The sequence below is a fragment of the Micromys minutus genome (assembly GCF_963924665.1).
Source record: "Micromys minutus genome assembly, chromosome: 4".
Classification (NCBI taxonomy): Eukaryota; Metazoa; Chordata; class Mammalia; order Rodentia; family Muridae; genus Micromys; species Micromys minutus.
Genome location: NC_137973.1, coordinates 29,851,199 through 29,871,423, shown reverse-complemented (window position 1 = coordinate 29,871,423; position 20,225 = coordinate 29,851,199). Strand labels below are relative to the sequence as shown.

General features: G+C 46.5%; 1 protein-coding gene across 2 annotated transcripts; it reads left to right on the top strand.

Moving 5' to 3' along the window:
- Positions 1–3,001: 3,001 nt before the first annotated feature.
- Positions 3,002–19,303, top strand: CGN (cingulin; the record flags this gene model as incomplete). Of its 2 annotated transcripts, none has more annotated exons than XM_080915120.1 (20): positions 3,002–3,841; positions 4,542–4,642; positions 4,766–4,835; positions 4,970–5,041; positions 5,515–5,642; positions 6,524–6,656; positions 7,106–7,318; positions 7,622–7,770; positions 7,996–8,128; positions 10,809–11,021; positions 11,320–11,526; positions 12,011–12,268; positions 14,192–14,362; positions 15,144–15,305; positions 16,200–16,289; positions 17,466–17,549; positions 17,637–17,755; positions 18,074–18,182; positions 18,796–18,959; positions 19,162–19,303. In XM_080915120.1, 20 exons carry the CDS (start codon positions 3,002–3,004, stop codon positions 19,301–19,303), a joined length of 3,558 nt encoding a protein of 1,185 aa, XP_080771246.1. The 2 variants fall into 2 exon arrangements, with proteins under 2 accessions (XP_080771246.1, XP_080771245.1); XM_080915119.1 differs by having other exon boundaries at positions 4,946–5,041.
- Between the last annotated feature and the right edge of the window lie 922 nt (positions 19,304–20,225).

Sequence of the window (20,225 nt, the reverse complement as noted above, 5' to 3'; positions counted from 1 at the left end):
CTCTTCAACACTGAGCCATTGCTCCCGTCCCTATTACTTCTTTTTATTGAGACAAAACCCCACAATGCAACTGATCTTGAACTCATGGCAATCCTCCTGCCTTAGCCTCACAAGTGCTGGGATCATATGTACATGATTTCCCAAGTAAGATCCTGACTCTAGTGCAGTGGTTCTCAACCTTTCTAATGCTGAGACCCTTTGATACAGTGTCCTCATGATGTGGTGACACCCCCTCCCCATCATAAAATTATTTTCATTGCTATCTCATAACTGTAATTTTTCTACTGTTATATAATTGAATTATAATGTAAATACTGTGCTTCCTAATGGTCTTAGGTGACCCCTGTGAAAGGGTCATTCAGCTCCCAGAGGGTTGAGAACCACTGCTGTCAAACTCTCTGCTTTGCCTTCACAATCTTAAAAATTCGGTGTAAAAAGTTTGTGTGGGCTGTGTCCTGGAGGAGGTGCATTGCTTCCACAGTCTCATGACCCCAAATGTGAATCATTCTCAATAAAGGGGTTCTCCCTGCCCATCCCCTTTTCCAGCTGGAAAGGGTTAGGGATGCTAAGAATGTCTTCAGTGTCCCACAAGCCCTTTCTCACCTGGACTCTGCCCCTCCTCCCTTTAGCTTGCCTGGTTTCCTGGCTTCCTAGGGCTTCTACTATCTCTAAGAGGGACCTTGCCAAGTTTCCTTGGCCAGAGCCTCACAGGGAGGTTGAATTGGGTGCGATTGTTTTTCTGTTTGGCACACCTGAGGCTCCTCCTCAAAGCTTGGTGCAGGGCTCTGGTAAAAACTAGCAGGAGGAGCAGGGAAGCTACACTTGTGGACGTTAATTTGCTTGGAACAAAACCTCCCTCCCAAGTTCCAGGAGCCAGAGCACACCTGGAACACATTCCATTTGCTGACTCGAAGGGTGAACGATGTGGACCAGGAAGTTGGCCTGTAGAAGGCCTTGGCTCTGTCCTACCTATTCACAGGTCCTCGGACTGACTAGCTCACTGCCTTCTGCATTTAAAGGGCTGGGGATGAAGCTCTGTTTGGTCGAGTGCTTGTCTAGCGTACATGAAGCTCTGAGCTCCATCTTAGAACTGCATAAAACCAGGCCCAGTGGCTCACCTTTGTAAGACTCAAGAAGTGGAAATAAAAGGATTGGAAGTCCAAGGGCATTTTCAGCTGCATAAGGAGTGTGAGGCCAGCTGTGGCCACATAAGACAGGAAGGAAGGAAGGAAGGAAGGAAGGAAGGAAGGAAGGAAGGAAGGAAGAAAATCCTATTTCAGTCCTCCCTATTCTCTGCCTGCCTGTCTGCTTTCTTCCTCCCTCCCTCCCCTCCCTTCCTCCCTCCCTCCCTTCCTCCCTCTCTTTCTTTTTTCTCTTGGTGCTGAGGATTGAGTCCTAGATCTCACAAATGCTTTACCACTGAGTCACAACCTAGTCTGAAGTCCTTTCTCAGCTAGGTTGTACATTTATATGGTACCAAGTTCAAAAGGGATGAGAAGCAAAGAGTGGAAACCTTGGAGAGTAGAAACTCCAATGTCATTGTCTAACCCTCAGTACCCATACTCTAGAGACATTACCACTGCCAGTTTAAGTATCTTCCCCAGAAATGGGGCGCCACATTTTATGATCTGTTTATTTTAATAAACTCTGGAGTAGGAGGTTTCCTTTTTCTTTCTTTCTTTTTTTATTGGATATTCTCTGTATTTACATTTCAGATGTTATTCCCTTTCCACCAACCCTCCCCCTCCCCCAGGTTTCCTTTTTCAAGGGAGTGGAAGAATGAGATAGGCAGGTTTTGGGGTGCACGTTTACTTGGTGGACCCCATGGCTATTTGTGTTGTATGTAAAGATCAGAAGATTGTCTTCAAAGGCTTAATAAGCCACGGTTCTCAGGACTGCATCAAAGGAAATGAATTATTTTGGGGGTGTGGGCCTCAAAGTATGTTATATGTTTCATTTTGATTTTTTTTTTTTTTCATCCTATGTTTGGGGTCAGACCCAGAGCCTTGTACACACTAGGCAAGCTGTCTACTGTAGATTGTCCCAAAGCTGTTTGTATTTTAATGTTAATTCTACTTCCCCTAGAAGGGCCGCCAAGACTCCTACTGAACCTTCCCATTTTAATTAGTAAAATAAAGGAAAGCCAGTGGCTAGGCAGGGCGAGATGGGTGGAGAGAAGGGAGGTCTAAGAGGTCAGAGGAAGAGAGAGGTGAGAGGTCAGAGAGGTGGAGGAGGTGAGAGGATGGAGGGGGGGAACGTTGTCACAACACGGAGTTTCCCAAGGACCAGCTAGACCCAGGTGGGGTTTATTGGTGTTAAAAAGTTATGAACATTAAGGATTTTACATATAGAATGGCATTTTGTATCTTTGTCTATTTGATGCAATCTTGTTGTGTAGAGGGTTTGTGGATTGAGAGTTGAATATATAAACCTGTATGAAAAGCTATCGGGCTGTAGAGTTTTGTTTGTGTGGGATTTTTGGGGTAGAGAAACACCCCAAATAAAAGCAGAGAGTAGGCGGTGTACCGCCAGGAAAGGGAGTTGACCGGACAAGTTCGGCCATGGTGACAGATCGGAACGGGCGCCAGAGGAGCGGCTCTAAACTAAAATCGGGCCTGAGGAGTGAGACTTTAGGGCCAATAAAGAGATAAATCAACTATTATTTTTTAATATTCACTGCAACAGTCTACTAATGAACTACCTTCTTAGCCATTCCAAAGTGCGCTATCTGGATCAAGAGTATCAGCATCATCCGGGAGAAGTTGCTGAGGAATGCAAATCCTCAGGTCCTTCTCAGGACTAAAAAGTCAGAAACTGGGGGGATGACTCCCATATCCTTCATGTCTCCCGCTCAGATAAGATATGAGGACCATTTTCTATAGAAGGAACTGACCAGGCAGCCAGCTGCCCTGGAGCCGGGTTTCTACTTGAGGCTCTGTAGCTAAAACATGTTTTCTTCATCTTCTAGGAGCCCCTCCTACATGTGGAACAGGCACGCATGATGGCTGATCCCCGGGGCCCTGTAGACCATGGAGTCCAAATTCGATTTATTACAGAGCCAGAGGGTACTTCTGAGATGGGAACCCTTCGTCGTAGTGGGCGGCGCCCTGCTAAGGATGCCAGAGCCAGTACCTATGGGGTCGCTGTGCGTGTGCAGGGCATTGCCGGGCAGCCCTTTGTGGTTCTCAACAGTGGAGAGAAAGGGACTGACTCCTTTGGAGTCCAGATCAAAGGGGGCAACAACCGGGGGTCTCCAGGCGCACTGAGCTCTGATTCAGAGCTCCCCGAGAATCCCTACTCTCAAGTCAAAGGACATCCTTCCGCTTCTCAGGGCAGCACATCTGATGAGGAGCCCAGGGATCACTTGAATGGAAAACTGCTCCGTTCCCAGTTGCAAGCCTCTCTAACAGGGCTTGCTCTTATGAGCCCTAGTAATAGGAGCACCAGCTTGCTGGAACTAGCCCCTAAAACGACTTCCTCGATTAACACCATTGACACTGCTCCCTTGTCTTCAGTGGACTCGCTCATCAACAAGTTCGATAGTCAGAAGGGGGGCCAGGTCCGGGGCCGCACTGGCCGCCGCACAAGGACACTTCCCCACGAGCAGCAGCGCAAGCGGAGCCAGAGTCTGGACAGCAGGCTCTCACGGGATACACGCGAGGATCGGGAACACCAGTCAACCAACCAGTGGATCCGTGGTACAAAGTATGACAGCCATGTGGACGTTTCAAAGAAGCACAGTCCTTTCAGCAGCTTTAGCCGTTCCCGTCAGACTCAAGACTGGGTGCTTCAGAGTTTTGAGGAGTCACAGGAGAAAGTACAGGATCCAGCCATGGTGCAGGTCAGTCAGATGATATCTCTCTCCATTTCCAATCTCCCCAGCTTTTCATCAGCCTTCAGACTCCTTTGCTAACTCAGATAAAATAGGAGAGAAGGTCTCCTCCGCCTTTTGGTCTCCATTTTAGCTACTAAATATCCACATACACAAGCTACTTTCAAGGATAAAATTCTAAGGAAAGTGGGACTGAGCGTGGAGAGTTAGCCATGGTTCCTCATCAGCAAACGCTAATTCATAGTGCAGGCTGGGAGGATATTAGAAGCCCCTGGAATAGTCTTGGTGAACACTATGCTTTCTCCTTTTATACTCAGCGGCATGACTAAGTGGGGAGCATCTTTATTTTGAGACAAACTTGCTTGCATACTAGAGCTCTATGCATTTATAAATTCTAGTAATCTGTTGGTGTTACTGACAACAAAAATTACTTGGGACATAGCTCCCATCTGGTTATTCAGAAAAGTCTGGTCTGCAGCAGTAGTGCAGAGATCTAACCTGCTTTTGGACTCCCTTCCCCCCTCCCCCCCTTCCCCCCCCCCCCCCCCCGGGCTGTTTCTCAGGCCTGAAGTGTTGTTCCTCATTCTGAGAGGCCTTGCCTCTCAGCTGCCACCCCTGTTCCATTTAAACCACATATATACTCCTGGCCTAATCTTCTCTCTCTCTCCTCTTCCTTATCTTTCTCCTTGTCTTCATTTTCCTCCCCCAGTTCAAATCCACTCCAGACCTTCTCCGAGACCAGCGGGAGGCAGCACCACCGGGCAGTGCGGACCATATGAAGGCTACCATCTACGGCATCTTAAGGGAGGGGTGAGTGGGGTCCACCTGATGTTGGGAGCGTACACGTTCCTCCTGTCCCTCTGGCTTTATGTCCCATCTTCCTTGTTTTCCCTTTCCTCTGCTCACCCTTGCTTCTATCCTTCTGTCCTCCAGAAGCGCGGAGAGTGATGCATCTGTGAGGAGGAAAGTTAGTTTGGTGCTGGAACAGATGCAGCCTCTGGGGGTGAGTGGCCTTCTGGGGGTCCAAGCAAGGGTCAGGACTAGGGCCTTGAGGCCTCCGGGGATGGCGATGTGGGCTCACTTCTACTCCTTGTTTTCTAATACTTCCGGTAGATGGTTTCTCCTGCTTCTACTAAGACCCCGGTAGGGCAGGCTGAGCTTACCCGAAAAATGGAGGAGCTTCAGAAAAAGCTGGACGAAGAGGTGAAGGTGAGGCTGGTTATGGGATGGATGAAGGACTACAGGGAAGATGCCTTTAGCTTGTCCTGCGGATGGGCAAAGCTAGCTCTCTCTCTCTGAAACAGGGTCTTACTGTTATCCTTGCCAGTAAGTAAAGATAATAATATACTCTTTATTTATTTGTTGCAAAAGGGATTACTCCAAAATGTAACTTCTTAAAACAAGCATTTTTCAATGTCTGACATGGAGAATCAGGGATCAGGTTAGCTGAGTAATTTTGACTTAATGGTTGTTATTACTAGGACATTTAGGGGACTTAAGGAGATTTGGTAGATTGAGTGATTGACAATGTAGCCTAAATTGCCAAACTGGCCTGGAATTCAGTGTGCAGTCCAGGCTAGCCTTGAATTCATAGTGATCTACCTGCTTCTGCCTCACAAGATCAGGCATGTGCTATACTAGATTTTTCTACAAGCTTTTCCTATTCTCCATTTGTCTACCAGAAGCGGCAGAAGCTAGAACCATCCAGGATTGGGCTAGAGAGGCAGCTGGAGGAGAAGGCTGAAGAGTGCCACCGGCTGCAGGAGTTGCTGGAGAGGAGAAAGGGGGAGGCCCAACAGAGCACCAAGGAGTGAGTATGCTAATGGTCATGTGACATGTGGGTCACGTGAGTCTTCAGGGTTGTAGGAGGCAGAAAGGGAATCTTCAGAAGCTAAAGGAGACAGGATTGTTTTCACTTTCCCTTTCTGTGGTAATGGTGATAGTGCATGGTCTGGAGATAGGTTACCTGAGTGTGCCTGTCTTAGTTTGCAAAATGGCCCTAAAAGGAATCAGCTACCTCACAGGATTGTTGTGAGGATTCACTCACTGATTCAGCAGGTATCTTCTGTATGTGAGCGATGTTGTTTATGTGACAGGCTCTGTTGAGGGCTTCTGAGGTCCGTCAGTGAACCTTACAGGTAGGGCTCTCCACTCCAAAACCTCAGCTCCTGGAGATAGGGACCAGCCAGTAAAGAAGTTGTGTGTGAGTAACTGTAACACACGAGAAGGTGGTGAGGTCGGCAGACTGAGAGCAGGAGGGGCTCATGCAAAGACAGCTCCAAGTAGTAGTTGAAGTACTTGGGTATAAAAGTTTGTTTAAGGCTTGGGGCTGCCACAGCTGGTAAAAGTGCTTACCACAGAGCCCAAGGACCCGAGTTCAGTCCCTGGGACACACAAGTGGGAGGGAGAGAACTGACTCCTGCAAGTTGTCCTCTGACTGTCACACAGATTTTTCTCTCATACATATATTCACAGTAAACAAATAAAATAAGGGGGAAGAAAAAAAGACTTGAATAGGGACATGGCGTAGTTCATTGGTGAAGTGCTGGACAGTGTGGCAGGGCCCTTTTATCTCCAGCACTGCAAAGCAAAATGTGCAAAGAATAGAGAATTTAAAGGAAGTTGAAATGAATCAATGTGTGGTAGGTGTGTAACTGCCTAATAGTATCCAGTAATGCTATCTGTTGTTAGGCTTCAGAACATGAAGCTCCTGCTAGGCCAGGAAGAAGGACTACGACATGGGCTGGAGACCCAGGTGAAGGAGCTACAGCTTAAGCTGAAACATAGCCAGAGTCCTGATGCTGGGAAGGAGAGTGTCGTAAAGGTAGGAAAGGGGGGTGTAGGGTGTATATCCTTGACTCCCTCAGCATCCTCAGGCCTGCTCATTTATTGTTTGCTTGAAGTATGGAAAACTGGTAGGTTTTCTCCAGTGCTTTTCCATGTGCTTTCAGGCAGACTCAGGGAGTATGAGGCTAGAACCCAGAATGACAGTTTTCCTTTATTCTTATGGGCAGCTTAGAAGGCAAGAAGCACTTAATTCTAGACTAACACAAAGTATGATAAATTTTCTTTTTGGAGGTGGGACTTGGCTAAGTTGTTCATTTTGGCTTTCAACCTGTGATCCTTCTGTCTTGGCCTTCTAATTATCAGGGTTAGACGCATATGCCACCCTGCCAAGCTCTCAATAAATATTTTTGGCTAAATGGGTGAGTTATTTAATAGATTGGATGAGTCCTAATATGACCACATTGTTTCCACCTTCCCATTCTCCAGGACTTGTTAGAGACCCGGGAACTTCTGGAACAGCTTGTAGAGGCCAAACAACGAGTAGAGGAGCAGCTGAGGCTGAGGGAACGGGAGCTGACAGCCCTGAAGGGTGCCCTGAAAGAGGAGGTGGCCTCCCATGACCAGGAGGTGGAACATGTCCGGCTGCAATACCAGCGAGACACAGAGCAGCTTCGCCGGAGCATGCAAGATGCAACCCAGGCATGTGACAACGGGAGCTGGAGAAGGAGGACTCTGCCAGGGACTGGGGTTGCCTTATTAGTGTATTCTTGAACTTTTCATGGTTGTGAGATGCAGTGAGAAGCCTTTGTTAGAAAACCTACCAGAGCAGGGAGAGGCATTACGGGCCTTAAGTGTGGTCAGACTCCACAAGGAAATAATGGAATGAGGCTTGTTGCAGGTGGCAGAGAGGCAGGCTGCAGCTTCTGAGCATCGTACTTCTTCTGCCTTAAAAGTGAGCTTTGCCATCTGAGCCTCCTGATGCTAATTTTTCTCTTTCCTCAGGACCATGCTGCAGTGGAGGCTGAGAGACAGAAGATGTCTTCCCTTGTGAGGGAGCTGCAGAGAGAGCTAGAGGAGACCTCCGAGGAGACAGGGCATTGGCAGAGCATGTTCCAGAAAAACAAGGAGGAGCTGAAAGCCGCCAAGCAGGAGTAAGACCCTCCTGGCTTTTGCAGGGGCATTTAACCTGACTCTTGTACCTTCTTGTACCCCACTGCTGCCTTCTCTCACATTTTGTTTTCTAAGCTGCTTGTTCTCCTCCAGTGTCTAAGGCAGTGGCCTCCAGAGGGCTGGTTTCCATTGTCCTGGGAATCTCCCCTATGTGTGAAGTTTGACCTTGATCTTTTAACCTTTGTTTGAAACCTTGCTGAACTCAGACTGCTGCAGCTTCGGATGGAGAAGGAGGAGATGGAAGAGGAACTTGGGGAGAAGATGGAGGTCTTACAGAGGGATTTAGAGCAGGCCCGAGCCAGTACAAGAGATACTCACCAGGTTGAGGAACTCAAAAAGGTATTTGGTACTTGGGGTGTAGAATGGCAGGTTGGGATGATCTCCTGCCTCACTAGAGATTATTCTGTCCATGCTGGTGGGGCCGTCTCAAGGATCGTGGCTTTAAATTTCATTCTAGTAGCTCAGTTTTAGCTTTACAGCTCTGCCAAACTGGTCTCCTTGTTGAATATAGTTTTCTATTGGAAAAAAAAAAGAAAAAAAGAAAAAAAAAGCTGTCAGCAGCCAGTTCATGATATAGGCAAAAGCTGCTGGCGGTATCTGAATGCAGATGGATTTGTAAAACTCCAGGGTCATTTTTGCAGGCTCAGAACCTTAATTTGGTCAGCCCTGCAAAACCTTTCAGGGGAAAATTCATTAACTAGGTGATAAAACAATTTTTTTAGAATGCCTGTGTATTAATTTACATTGGGAAATATAATCCCTGAACTGGGATGCTGGTATCTGCTTGGCTAGCTGACCTACTTGCGGAAACTAAGTTGTAATCCGAAGGCTGTAAAGCACACAGTCTGGCCATGGTGCTCAACGGGCACAGTGTGTGATGAGCATCTCCCCAGTGTCCCAAGCCACACTTCTGCTGGCGGGTTAGTGACACAATGCTCTGAGATTTTTCTAAAAGTCAGTCCTTTTTTTTATCATGCATGGATGATAGTTCATAAAAGAGTTATGAGGAAGTCATAAGTTAAAATAAACCCAGTTTCATACTCTTGCTGTTGTAGTTTATGGAGGATAAGAACACAGTTAATAGGCCAGGTATGGTGGTGCAAGCCTTTAATCTTACTTAGCATTTGGGAAGAAGAGGCAGGTGAATATCTGTGAGTTCAAGGCCAGCCTGGTCTACATGGTGAGTTCCAAGACAAGCATGGCTCTAGAGAGACCCTGTCTCAACCCCACTTCCCAGACAAAGGAACTCTTTCACAAAAACAAAAACCCAACCAAACCAAATCAAATCAAAAAATAATGCAGCGAATTATTTTTGGATGACATATAACTATGTTGCTGTGAAGTTAGAAATACCATGAAGAATCTGAAACCTGTTAATATATTAGTTGACATAGCCAACTTGATACAATCCTCCAGATAAGCTCATTTATCATTATGCCTCAGATAGGAGGAATATTTTATCAAGTATTTATACAACATATAGATAAAAGAGGCAGACTAACCAAGACCAGCACAGTTGAGATGGCTCTATTTTCTTTTCTTTGTAAGGAGTTTTGTTAGTGTCCACATTACAGTCACCATGTGTTTTGTGGCCCTTCATTCTTCTGTCTTATTGGCTACTTCTAAATTTCAAAAGTGCTAATAACTATTTATAGTTAAAAATTATAATTAAGAGAACCAGAAGAGAGCATCAGATCCCATTACAGATGGTTGTGAGTCACCATGTGGTTGCTGGGATTTGAACTCAGGACCTCTGGAAGAGCTGTCAGCGCTCTTAACTGCTGAACCATCTCTCCAGCCCCTATAATTTATATTTTAACTGCCCTTTAAAAAGAAATTTAAGATATATTATTATTTATTGTGTCATAATTTTGTGTTCTGGTATTTTTTTTAAAGATTTATTTATTTTATTTATATGACACGGTAGCTATCTTCAGACACACCAGAAGAGGGCATCAGATCCCATTACAGATGTTTGTGAGCCACCATGTGGTTGCTGGGAATTGAACTCAGGACCTCTGGAAGAGCATGTGTGCTCTTATCCATTGAGCTGTCTCTCCAGCCCCCTCTGGTTTAACTAATTAATTAATTAATTAATTAATTAATTAATTAATTAATTTGTTCGCAGCCAGTCTTGTTCTATACTATAAAATTCTTCTTTATTTTTAGTTTTTTGAGACAAGGACTCACTACATAGACTAGGCTGGCTTTGAACTTACAGAGATCTGCCAGCCTCTGTTTCCTGAATGCTGGGGTTAGTGCACCACCACATTTGGCCTAAAATTTTTTTCTTTTAAAGCAGACCGTTGGTAGCTTTTAGAATGTTCATTGTATTGTGAAGCCATCACCATTCTCTAGTTACTGGATGTTTTAATAACCTCAGAAGGGTGCTCTATGCCCATTGGTGGTCCTTCCCTGTGTGTTTGACAACTTTGTCTCTCCAGGTTTGCATAAGCTGAATATTTCATATAATTGTAACTCTGTAATATGGTTTTTTATTTCTGGATATTTTTCATCTGATTCAACTGTGTGGTAACAAATATCTTCATCTTTTTTGTTTATTTATGTATTATTAAATTTTTTGAGATAGGGTCTTATTATGGTCCAAGCTTGCCAGGACCTTGCTATGTAGCTGAGGATGCCTTGAACACCTTGATCCTCCTGCCTCTGCCTTTGTGTGTTGGAGTATAGGTGTGTACCATCACACCTGGCTTCATCCAGTTTTATGGATGTATGTTCATCATTAGTTAAATTTATTAGTCCAATTTAAGGACACGTGGATTGCTTCTGGATTTGATATACAGTTACTGATCTTGCTATGAGCATTTATAAACAAGTTGTTGTGAGAACTGCCACTTTTCTTAGGCATATAACTTGAGAATAGGATGGCCTTGTCACGTGGTTAGACTGTTGAGCTTTTTTTGAGTCTGCCCAATTGCAAAGCCTTATTTTCTCGACTTTCCAGAACCTCATTGTAGCTGAGTCTCAACACTGTTTTTTTTTTTTTTTTCCTTTCTAGGAGCTTCGCCGTACCCAGGGGGAGCTTAAAGAGCTTCAGGCAGAGCGGCAGAGTCAGGAGGCGGCTTTGCAGCATCGGAACCAGGTGTTGGAGAAGCAGCTGGCAGTGCTGAGGGAGGAGGCTGATCGAGGCCGCCGAGATCTGGAACAGCAGAACCTCCAGCTACAAAAGACCCTGCAGCAACTGCGGCAGGACTGTGAAGAGGCTTCCAAGGCAAGGGGAGTGGGCCCAGGGCTCAGGAGGTGGAGGCTGAGGGGTCAGGAGGGCTGAGGAGCCGAAGGTCCTGTAGGGTATGTACTGAGGAGCTCTGGAGGCTCATGTGTGCGGTGAATAGCAGATTTTGGCATCTGTGTAGGGGTAAGGTTATCAGGGAGGTTCTTGGCTAGGGCCACCTCTCTATGCCTAGCTCCTGTGAGCTATTAGTGGGTTCTTGGGTAACCTCCTTTCCTAGATGTAAATGTTTAACCATTTGAGCCCCACGGTCTGAGCCGATTCTCCCAACTGCCCGCAGGCTAAGATGGCATCAGAGACAGAGGCCATGGTGCTGGGGCAGCGTCGGGCGACAGTGGAAACCACACTGCGGGAGACCCAAGAGGAAAATGACGAATTTCGAAGACGCATCCTGGGTCTGGAGCAGCAGTTGAAGGAGGCCCGAAGTCTGGCAGAAGGTGGGGAAGCGGTGGAGGCACGGCTTCGGGACAAAGTGCATCGGCTGGAGGTAACGCTCCTGTCCACCTCGGGGAGGAGGGGTTTTCTCAGTCCCCTCAGCACCCAGCCATCAGTTTAGAATGTCCCCTGTGCTGTGCTCCCACCTTGGCCAGTGTGCACTGCCCTTTTCCCTCACCATATCCATTAAGCTCGAGTTTGTTTCCTGGACTGACTTAGTGTGGATATTTCAAACTCTGCACTGGTATTTTTGTCTCCCACCTTTTGCTTGTTCTGTGCTTTGATTACCGAGCCTGTTTGCAATGTCTGTTCTTTGTTATTCTTTGAGGCAGGACCTCACTATGTAATCCCTCCTGGCCTGGAACTTACTATGTAGAGCAGGCTGGTCTTAACCTCACAGAGGTCAGCCTCACAAGTCCTAGGACTAGAGATGTGTGTCACCACACCCAACATTCCCTTTTCCATCCATCCACCTCCAGGGCTTCAGCTTGAGTTTTCTCTTCTCAGCCCAACCTTCCTCTTCTCCCGCTTCCCAGGTAGAGAAACAGCAGCTGGAAGAGGCTTTGAATGCAGCCCAGGAGGAGGAGGGGAACCTGGCTGCAGCCAAGCGGGCTCTGGAGGTCCGGTTAGATGAGACCCAGCGGGGGCTGGCACGCCTCGGGCAGGAACAACAAGCTTTAAACCGGGCTCTAGAAGAAGAGGGGAAGCAGCGAGAGGCTCTCCGAAGGAGCAAGGCAGAGTTGGAAGAGCAGAAGCGTTTGCTGAACAGGACTGTGGACCGACTTAACAAAGAGGTGAACGTGGGTAGTGTGGACCCTTAGGAAGGGGTGTTACCCCTGCAGAAGCTAGCCCTAGAGGCGGGTCAGGATGTGTAATATTACTTTTCCTCAGACAGCATTTCTTACAAGCAGGACAAATTTTGGGTGGAAGGTTTTGTGGGTGGGTCGGTGTTCATATGCCTCCACTGGGAGTCCTGCCTGGCAACAAGATGGGGCTTTTGCAACCCCTCCTGCTAGGAGTCTCAGCTAGAGTCACCTTCACAGACTACCCGGAGCTTCCCCCATTTCGGGTTTCTGGTACGTCCACCCAGTTCTCTTTATTCATCTCCTATGATGGTTTCATTTTCCCTTCTGAGTGAGACTTAAGCATCCTTGCTTAGGCCTTCCTTGTTTAGCTTCTTTGGGTCTGTGGATTGTAGCATGGGTATCCTGTACTTTCTGGCAAATATCCACTTATAACTGAGTGCATACCATGCATGTCCTTTTGGGTCTAGGTTACTTCACTCAGGATATTTTGTAGTTCCATCCATTTGCCTGCAAATTACATGATGGCCTTGTTTTTAATAGCTGAATAGTACTCCATTGTATAGATGAACCACATTTTTTTTTTTTTTTTTATCCATTCTTCAGTTGAGAGACATCTAGGTTGTTTCTATTTCTGGCTATTACGAATAAAGCTGCTGTGAACATAGTTGACCAAGTTTCCCTGTGGTACAGGGTATATGCCCAGGAGTGGCACTATGTACTTAACCACTGAGCCATCTCTCCAGCCCCCCTCCCCTTTTTTGAGACAAATCTCGGTAAAACTAGCTTTCATAGGCACGTGTCACCATGCCAAGCAAGAATTGTGATAGGCTACTTATGTGGCAGTAATTTTGTCTTAATGGTCTTCATTCTAGGAGAATAGTCCTGGGAGTTTGCTTTAGAAGTCTAGAAGACCTAAACAAAAGAATCTGCATTGGGGGGGCTGGATAGATGGCTCAGTGGTTAAGAGTGCTGACAGCTCTTCCAGAGGTCCTCAGTTCAATTCCCAGCCATGTGGTCGTTCACAACCATCTGTAATAGAATCTGATGCCCTCTTCTGGTGTCTGTGAAAACAGCTACAGTGTACTCATATAAATATAATAAGTAAATATTTAAAAAAAAAAAAGTCTGCATTAGTAGCTTGGTATGGTGGCACATGCCTTAAATCTCAGACTCGGGAGGCTGAGACAGGTAGATCTCTGTGAGTTTGAGGCCAAGCCTGGTCTACAGAGTGAGTTCCAGGACAGCCAGGTCTATTACACAGAGAAACTCTGTCTCAAAAAAAAAAAAAAAAAAAAAAAAAACATTAGTAAAGATTTAAATTGCAGGGAAAGCAAGGGAAACAAGGAAATCAAATTGCTTTTTGCTGGTAGGTTCTTCCTCCCAATCGTATTTAAAAAAGAAAAAAAAAAACAACAACAACAAAAAAAAAAACACAAGGCCAACTACCAGCAATGTCAATTTAGAAAAAAGATACATGCATTTTATTTTCTCTGACATAGTAATTGAAGGGTTGTCATAGTTTAGTTGGCAGATTTTCTATCTGAGTAGTGTATCTTATAACTTGAGTTTGCAGAAATGTCATTGAAGGTTTATTTAGTATCAGCCACTTTATAAGTATTTTAAATAATTAACATAACTCAGTTTCAACTTGGCAATGTAGGTACTGTTATTATTTCATTTTATAGATGGGAAAATGAGACCAGAGATGATAAGTAAGGGCTAAAGCTACGATGTCCAGATATCTGAATATATAACTACTAGCCATACCAAGGATCTAGACCAGACAAACTAGAGAGAACTGCTTGGTAGAGAGGAGGCTCTTGGTAGACTCTTAGAAGCTGGGTCTAGAGAAGGGACAGAACATTGGTTACAGAGGTGCAGTGCTGACAGACAGACTCTTCTCTATTTTAGCTGGAGCAGATTGGGGATGACTCCAAGCTAGCCCTCCAGCAGCTCCAGTCCCAGATGGAAGAGTACAAGGAAAAGGCCCGGAAGGAAGTAGCTGATGCCCAGCGTCAGGCCAAGGATTGGGCCAGTGAGGCTGAAAAGAATTCAGGGGGCCTGAGCCGGCTTCAGGATGAGGTAGGAACCTGTCCTACCTTTGAAGGGCTTTGCCTCATTGAACCCATGGCTGGAGTGCTAGGGCCCAGACTCAGGCAGAACCAGATGAGGGCATTTGTCTCTAGAGTTTTCAACCTCTGCTGTACATTAGAGTCACCTTTTTTTTTTTTTTTCTTTTTATCCTTTTTTGAGATAGGATTTCTCTGCAGCTTTGACTGTTTGACTGTCCTGTCTTCCAAGTGCTGGGATTAAAGGCACGCATGGCCAGTGCTAGGCTGAGGTCTCCCCCCCCCCCTTTTAAATTGGATATTTTATGATAGGCTGAGATTTTTAAAAATCTTAATACCTAAACATCATCTCATATTACTTAGATCATAATTTGGGACGTAGAATCAGTAGATATTTTTTGTCTGTTTGTCTGTCTTACTATGGCTGGCTTTGAACTCACAGAGCTCTATTTGATCTCTACTTGCTAAGTGCTGGGAGTTAAGGCATGTACCACCATGCCTGAAAGGATTGGTAGTTGTAAGAACTATTTAAATAGGCACAGTTGTGCTTGTTCCCTAGTAAGACTCTCACGTGATTCCCATTTGTGTAAGAAGTTTTAAGACAATAAAGAAAATAAACGAACTAAAAGTGACTCTTCCGAAATTGGGATCTGGCGGTTCTAGGCTCTACCATTAAGCCATGGTCCCAGCCTGGCTCTAAGAGTGTCTGTGGTCAAGTATTTATCCCCTCGGGCAGAGTACTCCCACCCCCCACATTTCAATTAGGCTGAGCTGTATGTTATCTTTGGGTCCAGCTGCAAAGGCTGCGGCAAGCCCTGCAGACATCCCAGGCTGAGCGGGACACAGCAAGGCTGGACAAAGAGCTGCTGGCGGAGAGACTGCAGGGGCTGGAGCAAGAGGTGGAGAACAAGAAACGCTCCCAGGATGACAAGGCTCGACAGCTGAAGAGCCTAGAGGTAAGGACACTGGCAGGCTCAGGAGGGACAAAGGGCTCAGGCGCAGGTGAGATTTAAGTGGGGGAAGGAGCCAGTTTATTCCAAGCCTTTTTCTGCACTAGAGAATGAAACTGCAGAAGCCACAACTGATGGTTTCGCTAGGTTACAGTGTTGTAGCAACTGTGAACTGAATGCAGATGTTAAGAAATTTATAGATGTCCTAAAATTTTTTGATTTTTGTCATCTGTTGCGTTTAGACAATGGCCTTCTAGATCTGAGTTCTGCATGTCAGTGATCAGCTAGAACTGAGAAGTGACTTCCTTCTTTAGAGTGAGCAGTAGTCTGTTCTTGAAAGCGAGAATAGCGTCAAGGGTATGTTGCACTGTGGGTGCAGCATGCAAGACTCGTCTTCTGCATCACCCTGAGAGGTAGATAGACTCGTCTCCATTTTGCAGATAAGGAAAACCGAGGCACAGAGATAAGTAACTTTCCAGTGGAGTGGGACCAGCATTAGAAAGCGGTAGTTCTCATTTTCAGGCCTTGGTGGTTGGCTCAAATCCATGATCTTAGCTTCTTCCCGGTACTTTGCGGCTTGAATTTGCTCCATGCTTTGGAAATGCTGCCTGAGCTCTTCCTTCTTGGCCTTTGCTGAGAAACTTGAATTTCACTTGGAGTTTTCCCATTAGGGAAATAGTTCTCCAAGAAGGAACAGATTCTAGGGTTTGCCTTCCTGGTCAGCAGAGGGCGCTGGATCCATGGCGGCTTTGAGCAAGCTGGAGCAAGGGCCAGAAGAGTTCTGGAATGTGCAGGGAGAAAAGTCTGTGGGACTGCAATTTTGATGAGGCTCTGATCTGTGTTTGGCATTCTAGGGCACAAAATTGGGAACAGAGCTGACCATCTGTTCTTCTACCACAGGAGAAAGTCTCACGGCTGGAAGCAGAGTTAGATGAGGAAAAGAACACTGTGGAACTGTTAACAGAGCGGGTGAACCGTGGCCGGGATCAGGTGACTCCTCCTGACTCCTCACTGCCTTCTCACTGTTACACCCTCGCTGTCTCAAAGACAACTTAGCTTTCCTGTAATCCGTAACCTGGACAGTTCTGGCAAGGCAGAGTCTACTTCAGCTCTTTTCTGCTTTGGAGAAGGTAGATGGTTTCCTTAGGTGGAAGGAAGCCAAGATTGGAGTCTGGGGAAAGAGTCCTGGTGGCCTAGGCCACTCTAACCCTAGTGAGGACTGTTTCAACTCAGGAGTGCTGGCTATGGGATTTCGAGAGCCTTCTTTCAAATAGCCCCTCCCATTTGAATAGCTGTAATTTCTTTTTTTAACTTGACACCCAGTCACTTTTTGTGGTTTTTTGTTGTTGTTGTTGTTGTTTTTGAGACAAGGTCTCACAAGGTAGATCTGGCTAGCCTTGGAACATGCTATGTTGACCAGGCTAGCCTCAAACTTAAAAGAGATCTGATTGCCTCCAAGTGCTGGGATTAAAGGTGTGCACTACCATGCCTACCTCTAAACATCACTTTAATCTATAGTGGTCTACCTCTCGTCTCTCTTCCCATAAAACTTCTATCACTATCATAATGCAAAATGCATTTAGTCCAATTTCCAAATCCCTCTTCAGAATCCAGAGTTCAAAATCTGTTCTGAGACTCAAAGCAGTCTTTTAATTGTAAGCTCCACACCCACGTCTAAAATTAGAATCCAAGGCTGAAGGTGATGTCATCTGGCTCTAATGGTCATGTGCAGTCCTTCTCAAGTTCTGCTACCTGCAGCACACATACCCTCTTTCTTCTCTCACTAGCTCCCCTGGCTGCCTCCATCTTTTTACTGTGAATGTCCCACATTCTCAGTACTTTAGATATCTTGGGGTCTTCAGTGAAACTTAAGACTCAATTTCATAGATTGTGCCTTTCAGGAGCCCTTGCAGGATATCTGACTGATTCTGGGGATACAATTCATTATAGTGAGGCAGCTTCATGGCAGTGGGAATGGCTTTCTCAACTCTAATTAGGCCAGGAAACACTGAGAGAGAAATGCTGGATTCTAGGATGGCAGTTCTTAGCGGAGAATCTGGGAGACTCATGGTTCAGAGTCCTCCAGGGATCTGCTTCTCTTGATTCACTTTGCTGGTTTAGCCTCTGTCTTTCCCAAGTCTGATTCCCTTCGTCCATCCCTAATAGGTGGATCAACTGAGGACGGAGCTCATGCAAGAAAGATCTGCTCGGCAAGACTTGGAGTGTGACAAAATCTCCTTAGAGAGACAGGTGAGAAGGAGTCTTGGGGATAGAGTCAGGGGACCAGTCAGAGGACCGACGGGAGTGTTAACCATGGAATCTTCCTGTCTCTCACAGAACAAGGATTTGAAGACCCGGTTGGCCAGTTCAGAAGGCTTCCAGAAACCCAGTGCTAGTCTCTCTCAGCTTGAGTCCCAGAATCAGCTGTTGCAAGAGCGGCTGCAAGCTGAAGAGAGGTGATATGAACCTGTCACTCAGCCCTCTCACCCTCCCTTTCTTCCTCTGGGCTTTTCTTCTCTGGGTCTTCCTCTGTCCTCTACCTCACTTCTGACCAACCTGGCCTCATCTTCAGGGAGTCCCCTTTGGTCCTGATATAGAGCAGAGCTGTGGAAATTCTGGGATGTGAATGGCTTCTAACTTTCTGGGTCTTCCCTGGATCTTCCCCATCTACTGGTGAAGCTCGCGACAGAAAAGTCCTTAAAGACAGTACAGAGCTAAAAGGCTCCCTTAGAAGTAGAAACAGCCACAGACCTCCCTCCCCCTCTCCCTCTTAGAGAGAAGACAGTTCTGCAGTCCACCAATCGAAAACTAGAACGGAGGGTGAAGGAGCTCTCTATCCAGATTGATGACGAACGGCAGCATGTCAATGACCAGAAAGACCAGGTGAGGACATGACACCTGGTGTTCTTTTAGGCCAGGGGAGGCCACCATCCCCCATAAGTCTTCCACACTTACATTTGTAAGGACAAAGATTAGTATGAGAGGTCTAGCTCAAGAGTCGTCATGACTTCTACGTTGAGTGTCCTGGTTTCTCTATGTGATATATGCAATAATTCATTGACTCCTCAAATAACCTTTGTGTTGTGCTTGCGTGGGGTGTATATGTGTACTCACATGCACAAATGTGCACATTTGTACAGAGGCTGGAGGATAACCTTAGGTGTTACTCCTCAGCATATTCCAGCGCTACCACCCCCCCCCTTTTTTTTTGAGGCAAGGGCTCAAAAAATTTGGAATTTGCCAAACAGGTTAGAGTTGTCTGGCTGGCTAGTGTGCCCTAGAGAACTTGAACTTAGATCCCATGCTTGCATGGCAAGCATTTTATTGTCTGCACTGACCCTCCTCAGCAATTCCCTGAGACTGGAGAATTTACAACTGGTCACGGCTGGGAGCTGGGAGAGTGTATGGATTGTCTCTAGTCAGAGTCATTGCAGGGGAGGTCCCCAGCCCTTGGATGCTTTTCTAATGTGCTGTGCGGACATGTTATCCTGCTTAGCTAACCCTGAGGGTGAAGGCTTTGAAGCGGCAGGTGGATGAAGCGGAAGAGGAAATTGAGAGGTTGGACAGCCTGCGGAAGAAGGCGCAGCGGGAACTGGAGGAACAGCATGAGGTCAACGAACAGCTCCAAGCCCGGATCAAATCCCTGGAAAAGGACGCCTGGTATGACTTGACAGCCCTTCTCTACCTCCTCCTGCCTCATGCTCTTGGGGAGTAGGGAATGATCCCTCCCAAGCTGGAGAAATGTGTAGTCCCTTATCCTGCCTAGAAGCCAATGTGGTTAGTTCCTTGGGTCTTCGCTTCTGTTCTTCACTTTATCTTCCTACATCCCTGACTTAGTCTGTTCCTTTCCTCTCTGACTCAGGCGAAAAGCTTCCCGGTCAGCTGCTGAGTCAGCCCTCAAACAAGAGGGGCTGAGCTCTGACGAGGAGTTCGACAATGTCTACGACCCCTCATCCATTGCATCACTGCTTACTGAGAGCAACCTGCAGACTAGCTCATGTTAGCTCATGCTCTGCTAAGGACCACAAACGGGCTCGTGGTCAAGCGTATCCTAGCCAGTCCTGCTCTGCCCTGCTCTGTCCTGCCTGCCTCAGAATCTTTTTTTTTTTCCCCTGTGAGTGACCCAATTCAGACTTAAGACTGGGAAGGGTCCTAATGATGGTGATAAACATTAGCAATGAGCTGAGCCGATGGGTGGACTGGTCCTTTTCACTGGAGGAGTAGCTATTCAGTCCTGCTGAGTCCTTCTTGTAGGACCTTTCCATCATCCCTTACAGTGGGACTAATGGTCAGCATACACACTGACTGGGACTGTGAAGGACAGGAAGGGATGGACATTGCCATGTATGTAAAGCTTTATTTCTTTAATATTTAACCATGTGGCTCAGGGAAATACCCAATGTTGTTCTGCTCCCTGGATCCCTGCAACCTTTTCTCCTCCCACTCTGGAGCAGGGAAGGAACATTAAGGGTAATGGACATGCAGGCATGGCGCTACCCACTCCTCAGCTACTTCTTTTTGCCCAGTCATAGGTCCTAGCATCTCTTCAGTTGCAATCTTTTGGTTTTCCCCAAGTCACTGGGTCCAGGGGATCTTTCGTCTTTCTTTTCCATCCCTGCCTTGCTGCTTTACTCTCAGTGCCTTACCAGTGTGAGAGATGGATGAGGATGCTGTTCTTGCCTTTTACAAACCTGCACATTCATACCTCTCCAAAGACCAGCCTTTCCTCATTGGGGGCCCTCAGCCTGTCCTCTTACCCCAGTGACTGAGCAGCTACAGGCTGCTCTGCCAACCAGCCCCTGGGAGAAGGGCTTTGATAGGCTTTGAAAGGCCTTGGTAAGGTGGTGGGGACTGGTTCTGCTCAGGGTTTCCATCTTCCTCTCCCTCTGTGACTGAGGATGCTGCCATAAGATGGGTTGTACCTGG